The sequence below is a fragment of the Lathyrus oleraceus genome, chromosome 3 (genome assembly GCF_024323335.1).
Source record: "Lathyrus oleraceus cultivar Zhongwan6 chromosome 3, CAAS_Psat_ZW6_1.0, whole genome shotgun sequence".
Lineage (NCBI taxonomy): Eukaryota > Viridiplantae > Streptophyta > Magnoliopsida > Fabales > Fabaceae > Lathyrus > Lathyrus oleraceus.
Window position 1 is genome coordinate 134308636 of NC_066581.1, and position 8457 is coordinate 134317092.

At 32.4% G+C, this 8457-nt stretch overlaps 1 protein-coding gene across 1 annotated transcript; it reads right to left on the reverse strand.

Annotated features, from left to right (window-relative positions):
- Positions 1-1509: 1509 nt before the first annotated feature.
- Positions 1510-5226, reverse strand: LOC127125792 (membrane magnesium transporter). The gene is made up of 4 exons (XM_051054612.1): positions 4506-5226; positions 4366-4418; positions 4167-4267; positions 1510-1843 (listed from the first exon to the last, which is right to left on the reverse strand). Exons 1-4 carry the CDS (start codon positions 4576-4578, stop codon positions 1750-1752), a joined length of 321 nt encoding a protein of 106 aa, XP_050910569.1. The 5' UTR covers positions 4579-5226; the 3' UTR covers positions 1510-1749.
- Positions 5227-8457: the final 3231 nt, after the last annotated feature.

Sequence of the window (8457 nt, forward strand, 5' to 3'; positions counted from 1 at the left end):
ATATCATATACTACGCTTTACTTCTACTTAAGTGAAAATCATGCCTTTCTAAAGCTCATCCAAGTTTTCAACCTCTCATTTAAATCCTCATTCGTTTCTCCAAGAAGAACTATATCATCTACAAAAAGCATGCATTTCGATGCTAGCTCTTGGATGTGTTCTGTGAGTACATCTAAAATTAAGGTAAAAAGGGTATGGGCTTAGGTAGGGTAAACCAATTTTGTACAATTTTGTATATCCCCTTAGTCTTATAGATTGGAACTAAGGTATTTCTTATCCATTCCTCTGACATGCGCTTTGATCTCATAATTTCATTGAAGAGTTTGGTGAGTCACTCAATACCTATATCACCAAGAATTTTCCACACTTCAATAGGTATGTTGTATGATCTGACCGCCTTACTGTTACTCGTTCTTTTCAAAGCTTCATTTACCTCCTGTTTCTGAATCCGATGGTAGTAATTTTAGTTCCAAATTGCTTCTCTAATGTCGAGTCTGCTAGAGTCCATTAAGATATCATATATTTCATTAAATAGGTTATAGAAATATGTTCCACATATCCTATATATTTTTTTCTTGAACCAAGACTTTGTCTTCTTCATTTTAAACACACTTCCCTTGTTCCAAATCTCTTGTCTTTCTTTCTCTTCTCTTAACAAGCCTATAAATAAATTTTTCTCCCTTCTTGGTTCCTAAAGATTGGTATAATCCTTTAAAAGCTTGGATTCTTTCTTCACTCACCGTCTTCTTGGTCTCATACTTAACTTTCTTGTACTTTCCCCATGTTTCAGCATTTTTACGCCTAGACCAAACTTTAAAACAATCTTTTTTTTCTCTATTCATTTGGTCATTTTCATTCTACCACCATGATCATTTACCCCTAGGTCAAAAACGTCTTAATTCACCCAACGTCTCTTTAATCACTTTTATAATCTCTTGGACCATCTTACTCCACATATAATTTATTTCCTTGTATTTGTCCAAGATCTTGTGTTGGAAAATTTCTTATTTTTCATCCCTCAAATTTCACCACTTGATCCTTGGCGCTTCCATGTGACTTTCTCTCTTTGTTCACCCCTTAATTCTTACATCCATAATTAAAACTCTATGTTGGATAGTCAAATATGTCCTCCAGTTTTATATGTGATAAGATGTTCATCTCTTTTCTTAAACCATATATTTGCTATAGTAAGATCCAAAGCCGACGAAAACTCCAAGATGGATTTACCCTCCGCATTCACCTCCCCTATGTCAAACTCCCCGTGCATGCTCTCAAAACCTCTTGCTACACTACCTACATGTCCATGAAAATCCCCTCCTAAAAAAAGCTTCTCTCCTTGAGGTATATTCTGAAATAATCGTTCTAAATCCTCCCAAATTTTACCTTAAACACGATGTACACGGCCAACAATAATCTTAAATGCGATATCCAAATCATAATGATAATTTGACTTCATTTTGGACAGCCCAACTATATGCTCGTGTAAAATTGAATTCAAACTTATCAATGTATGGTCAAAGTGAAAGGTGGCTCTTCATAAATAGTACTAGTACAAGTAATAACATCATGTCAAAATTACAAGGTTAAGTGGCCAATATTGACTAATGATAAGCATAAGCCTACAACAGAATTTCATACATCAACCAACAGTTATATCAAACACATTCAAATTCTTTCATATTATGAGACAGTATTTTTCTTGCACGTACGAGGGATAATGACACTTGATAGTTGATATACCTAGAGTTCTTAGTGTTTCAGCTTCAAATCCGTTTCCAGGGGAAAAACTTTGCCTCGGTGGTTGAAGATCATGAAGTCTAGGTTGGCAGGTAAAGAAACAATCCTGCATTGAATTGGAAGCAATTCTGGTATAAGGATCCAAATAATTCCATGACAAGTTATACTTCCATTAGCTATGAACACAAAATGAAATTACAAAGCCTTGCAAACAGAAGATTTCAGATAAACTGCTTCATATTAATGTGAAGAAGGTTCTCAGTGCTTTGATCAGCTTAAGCATAAGTCTTCCCAAGGAAGAGAGAGAGTATACAATTTCCTTTGACCCTTTTCTTTAAGATCAATGATGTCAATATTGAAAATATTAGTCAAATCAAACCCAACCGCCAACGGTCCACTAACAAGTTATGACTTATAAATAAAAAACCTGACAAATACAACTTAAGTCGTCCAATGCAAATTAATTAACCTTGTCAATACAATGAATAACATCAATGATAATTTAATTAATTAGTAATGTTTTGTTCATATAACAAACTAAGGGATGAACAATGCTTGATCTGCTGAAGCATATTTAACTTTTCCTTTGTCCCTTCTCTCTTTGACAAATGATGTCAGTACTGAGCATTTTAGTCAGATAAACCTAGCTGCTATTAATTTGACAATAGACTATGATGTATCATGTATGAATGAAAAGAACATCATAGCAGTGTTGTTAAATAGCAGCTATAGCGGCACTGTAACACTTTAACTTAGAGGAATTAGGACAAACTGCTATTGTTTGCAACACACTATCTACTACCATATGTGGTCGAATAGTGGCTGTAGTGGTGGTGTAGCAGTATTGCGTAGCGGAATTGTAACAGTCTATTTTCCGCTATTGTTAACACTGCTCCGTAGTTCCTTTAGGAATTATTCAAAAACGCATTAGGTGAACATAAACCACACATGGTGCTTAAATGCCCCATAGCAAAATAATGGACTTTGCCGATACAATGAGAACATATCAATGATCATTTGGTAGTGTTCATATATGCAAACCACGCCACTAGTAGAATCCTCATAAACCATCAAGGAAGACATGTCAATTTCATATATAGCATGATAGGAAACCAAGGATTTGTTTGGCATAGATATATCGCAAAAAGTATACCAGAGAACAACTGGTATGTCATTCGTAAAGTTAAATAAGTGTGCCTTTAGTTTGAGTTAAAGACAAGTGAAATTGAACATAAATAAAATCATAGATAACCAAATTACTCGACAATGTAGTCTTATTTGTTGAAAACAAGATTGTATGTCTTCATTTTATCCCAACTTAATGAATGTTGGCTATTCATTCATATTTCTTACCTAGAAATATCATATCCATTTGTTTTCAAAGTGAAAACTCGTAACAATGATTGAAGTGGATTCAAATTATTCTTGCTTTCAACTTCTCAAAATATTGCATAAAGTGAAACTTTTCCATTCCCTCATAAGTCAAAACTTAAACACCACTTATTTTTCTTCTTTTGTTTCACTCCATCTGTTTCTAGGTGACCCTTGACCGTCATATAAGGTTTTCCACACATAACAAAAATAATAAATGAATGAATGAGTGTAAAAAATTTAAAATACGTTCTTACTAACCATTGGGGTTTAATCCTTGTCATAAGTGAGTGGTGGAGTATAATGAGCTGAGAGTAATGTCTAATACTATCAATTACTGTGTAAAATTTTTAAAAACTAACCATGTTTAAAGCACAAAAAATGACGCCCAATTTGAATATTTTATTTTTTCTAAAACGACGGCCAATGAGAAACGGAGGGAATACTAATTTTTTACTTTTTAGCTCCACTCCTCTCTGTCAAGTATTCTCTACGAACAAAACTAGCTTCAAATAAATCAACAGAAGTAAATCAAGGCAAAACAGACAAATCTTCAATATCTAATATGAGAACTCAAGCTAGGTATAGTACATTTTAGGAGTTATTTGACTTTGAACATTATTATAGTTCCCTTCTGTAACAAAAACAACAACAACCAAGCCTAATCCCACTATGTTGGGTCGGTTACATGGATCAACTTTCGTCATATTGTTCTATCCAGAACCATGCTTTTATCCAAATCATTAATCTCGAGATCTTACTTAATAACTTCTCTTATAGTCTTTCTAGGTCTTCCTATTTCTCTATTTGTTTGAATTCTCTCCATCTGATCTACTCTCTTTACCACAAAATCTATGGGTCTTTTCCCTTCTCTAACATAAAAGTAAATCTTTCAAACCAAATAACAGACAAAATCTCCTAACAGATCATTCACATCCACTAGTCTAAACAAATATCTCAGAACAAAAGCAACCTAAAAACAAACAATTAAAGCAAGAACCCTAAATAATTAAATAGAATGATCCTAATATAGAAAGGGATAGATAAGAAGAAGAAACCTGTTTTCATCAGATTGTGGGTGTATGGACAAAAACTTCCCAGGCACAGTTAGCGCAGCCCAGAAACAAAGCACCAATCCAACAAACAGCTCAATCACCACCTGCATCATCATAATCACATAAAACCCTAACTCAAAAACACCAAACACAAAACCAATTAAAAAAAAAAGTTTCAAAATTAACTAATTAACTAGGTTACATTAAAAGGAGGTGCTGAAAACTCTTCTTCAGTAATCTTCAACAAGCTCTTATCTACAATGAAGTAAGATGAAAACAAATTAACGAGAATTCAAAAGTTGAAAGCTTAAAGCAGAAATAGAAACAGAAAGGTGTGGTTACACTGGATGGTGGAATAAGCGGCGTGAAATATAACGAGAGCACCGAAAACTCCAACAGTTAAAGCTAGAGCCATTGTTGTTACAACAGAGATCTACAGTAAGGAGCTCTGGAAATTTGAAGATGGTGACTGAACTGAGTAAATCGCCGCAGAATTGCAAGTCAATTGTTATGCTACCAAATTTCAGCCCCATACAAACATGAAATTCCAATTTTATCCAAAGGTAAATTCTCATTTTTACCGTTCAAAGATAGTTGAAGTGAATCTTGTAAAAAAATAAAAAGATGATTAAAGTGAAAATCCGCCAAAAAGTAAAAGTTAGTTTTAGTGTAAAATAACTCACTCACAGAATGATTCTTTCATTTCAAAATTTACATATTTACAAATTAACATATATACTGTTCTCCAAAATAATTTATTTTGATTATACAATTCCGAAAAACTTCAGTATAGAAAAATCTGGAAACTAAGCAAAGGTATTCTATAACTAAATGATGTCCTAAAAACTGAATATTGATTAAAGAAGAATAGGGAAACAATAGTGTTTGAAGCTCAAAGATCTTCAATGGCACCATAAAGCAACTTTCGCAATGGAAAAACTTGACATAACTTCGTTTCAACATGCATAGCGGTGGCTATGGCGGTGGGTGCAACACTGACAGAAATTGCATGTCTGTTGGGGTCATGTTGAGTTTTCATTCATGGAAGATGATGGGCCGTTTGAAGAGAGAACAAAGAGAAGATGAAAAGGGAAATAATATAAGGAGAATTGGTCTACAAGAGATAAGCACATGATTAGTTTTAAAAAAACTCTTAATCTTAACCATTGATTTAGATCTAAGGGTTGATAATTATTTTTTTTCTCACTCCCAAATATATATATATATATATATATATATATATATATATATATATATATATATATATATATATATATATATATATATATATATATATATATATATATATTATATATATATATATATATATATATATATATATATATCTTAATTGATCGATAAATGATTGTTGTGGATTACAACAATCGGTTCGAGCTTCCAATACGGTGAAGAAAAGATTGAATGAAAGGTTAGCACTCAAACGTCTAAATCAGTACGAGAGTGAGATAAAATAAATGAGATTCAAATTCGAATTACTTGAGAGTGTGTTCTCCCTTTTTATATGATAGGGTGAATATAAGAATTTGATGGTTTATTTAAGGGTGTACATGAGTTGGGTCAACCCACAAAAAAATTGATCAAACTCATCAAAAAAATCCATAAAAGTGATTTAAGTCGGGTAATTGGGTGGACATGGGTTTAAAAACTAAAAAATCAATTAAAAAATTGGGTTTCTGGTAAAATCGGACTCAACCCCAAAAAATTTGTTGATCCACTAATCTTATATTTAATATTTACAAATTTAATGATTTTTATGAATATTATTTAGATGTTGCAATTTTAATCTCTTGAATATTTACTATTTTAGTGAACTATGACTCTAATTAATTTTGGATATTTCACTTTTGGTTATTTTAATGCTAATACGCTTTTATGTCAAGCAACTTTAGTTAGTTGTTATTATTTTATGATAATTTTTATTAGTTGATGTATCTTTTACTATTTATGATGTTGAAAAAATAGTAAAAATATGTTATCTACTTTTTTTAAGAAGATAAAAACGTTGAATAATTTTTATAAAAAAATAACATGACTCATTATTTTGTCATTTAATACTAAAAAACAAAAAAATATATTTGGGCAATCCACTATCCAATACAACTCAACCCAAAAATGAGTGGATTTGCCCAAATTGGCTCATTGGTGTGGCGGGTGATTATTTTACCTCACCAAAATTAGAGTGCCCTATATGGATTGGGTATTGGGTTTGGCCAAACCCAACCCAAACTGGCTCATGTACACCCATAGGTTTATCGGCGGAAGATACGAAAATCCGTGTGATTGATTTTGGATTGAGATTATTGATAAGTGTCAGACTTAAGTTCAATAGGTAGGCACTTATCGCCTTATTTCACAAGTAATCATTACAAAAACTCTCTAATTTATCTATAAAAAGTAACGAAAGATCTGTTAGACTTTTCTTGCATGCATTTATCAAAAATAGGTGAAAAGAACTAGAAAAACAAGTATCAGCACGAAGATAACATGCAAAAGTAAAACCCAAAGAAGCAAGACTCGTTGGCCCTATCTACAGGCATGATAGGTGCAGAGTAGAGCTAAGTGACAGCAATATGTCCAAGTACTTCATGGTGAAGGAAGGGTTGGCACGTTAGTCGAAGGGGTGGTGTGTTAGGCGAGCAAAGGGGACCAATGACACGTGGAAGACCTGCAAGCATTGTTTAGTGAAGAAGAAAGCAGACTGGTTAGAATGTCAAACAAGGGTAAGCGCATTAGGCGCATTGACAGTGCGTCCAACGAGAGCCTCTGAATTTTTCCTATAAATAGAAGTTTTTAGTTCGATGCAAATGGAGTTTTGGTGGTTCAGAGGAGTACAAAATTGGAGTAGGTTCACTCTGGTCTACAATAGAAGGATAAGAAAGGAAGTCTGAAGGTGGAAGCGCACCTCAAGTGACAGGGCAAATCCTGATTCTAAAGTCAACTTCTCTAAAAAAAAGGCAATTATTATGCTAACCATGTGTAAGTGTATCTAAATTTTCTATTTTTGAGGTTTGATGTAGTCATTATATTCATGTACTAAATAGGTCATTATGTTCTATATAAATATACTCATGTTGTAATATTTATGACTCTTTAATATTAATGTTTGTTTTAGCTTTGCAACTTAAAACTTGTTTTCATGGTATGACCTGGCATAGAAAAGTGTTTGTCATTACTAGATCCAAGATAATCATTTATTGATTATTACGCCTAGACATGGGTATAGTCTCAATGTCCACATGCATTGTAGAAAGATCGTTGTGGAGTCTTGCTACTTTACGACTGTTGCGACTTAATACTTTGTGTTGGTTAATAGTAATATATATCGTTCTATTAGGTAATACATTGATCTCTTAGCGTGGAGACCGAAAGGAGATGCGAATTAGGGTAACATGTGATAGTATTATACGCTAATTATAGGATTATATTACTGACATATAGATGTGCATGATAGATACGTAATTATGAAATCTACCCCCAGCAAGCATTCTCACTGTTAATAGTGAAATCCCTAACTTTACTTTAGGTAATTTATTTTCTGTTATTTACTTTTCCGCATCACAACAAACACAAAACCATTTTCTTACTTAGAATAATATATCACTATTACTTTTTATTTTAAAACATTTATCTTTGTGGATACAATGATTGTAAAAATTATTTTTGCTACACACGCAATAAAATGGTGTTGTTGCCGAAGACTGGTGTTAAGTTTTAAAGATAGAGCATAATTTTTATTATTTTAAATATTGTTTATATTTACTAATATCTGATTAATTTGTTTATAGTCACTAACCTACTAATCTTTTTAGCTAGTTGTGTTTAAAGTTATTTATGCAAGGTAACAAAATTGTCAAAGATTTCACAAAGAAATGCAGAAAGTGCTTATGCAGTAAAAAAATTATTATTGCCCTCTAAAATATTGCCCTCTACTAGATGAAGTAATAAAATTCTTAAACAACCAACGAAGACCATGACAATATCAAAGCTACAACAACTTAAATTATGAGCAATATGCAGAACCAGACCCTCCTTAATAGAACGATATATTAAGATTGGAAGAGACATTAAGAAGTTCGTGAAAATGACTATGGAAAACTAGAAAAGAATACACGCTTCAATAAAAAAATCTCGCAATGCAAACTTTTCATTTAGTCAAGGATCTACTTGATATATTGACCAGTGACAACACTCAAACTAACTCAAATTAATAATATAAAGTGAGTAAAAATGACAATGATGAAAAGAAGGAAGTAGTTATTGTTGAAACAAAAAA

Bases quoted from the DNA above. Each gene is read 5' to 3' on its own strand.
- LOC127125792 (XM_051054612.1), bottom strand. From the start codon at position 4,578: ATGGCTCTAGCTTTAACTGTTGGAGTTTTCGGTGCTCTCGTTATATTT. The intron at 4,419-4,505 runs GTAACCACACCT...ACTTCATTGTAG, and splicing joins CGCTTATTCCACCATCCAGT to ATAAGAGCTTGTTGAAGATT. The intron at 4,268-4,365 runs GTAACCTAGTTA...ATGATGATGCAG, and splicing joins TTTCAGCACCTCCTTTTAAT to GTGGTGATTGAGCTGTTTGT.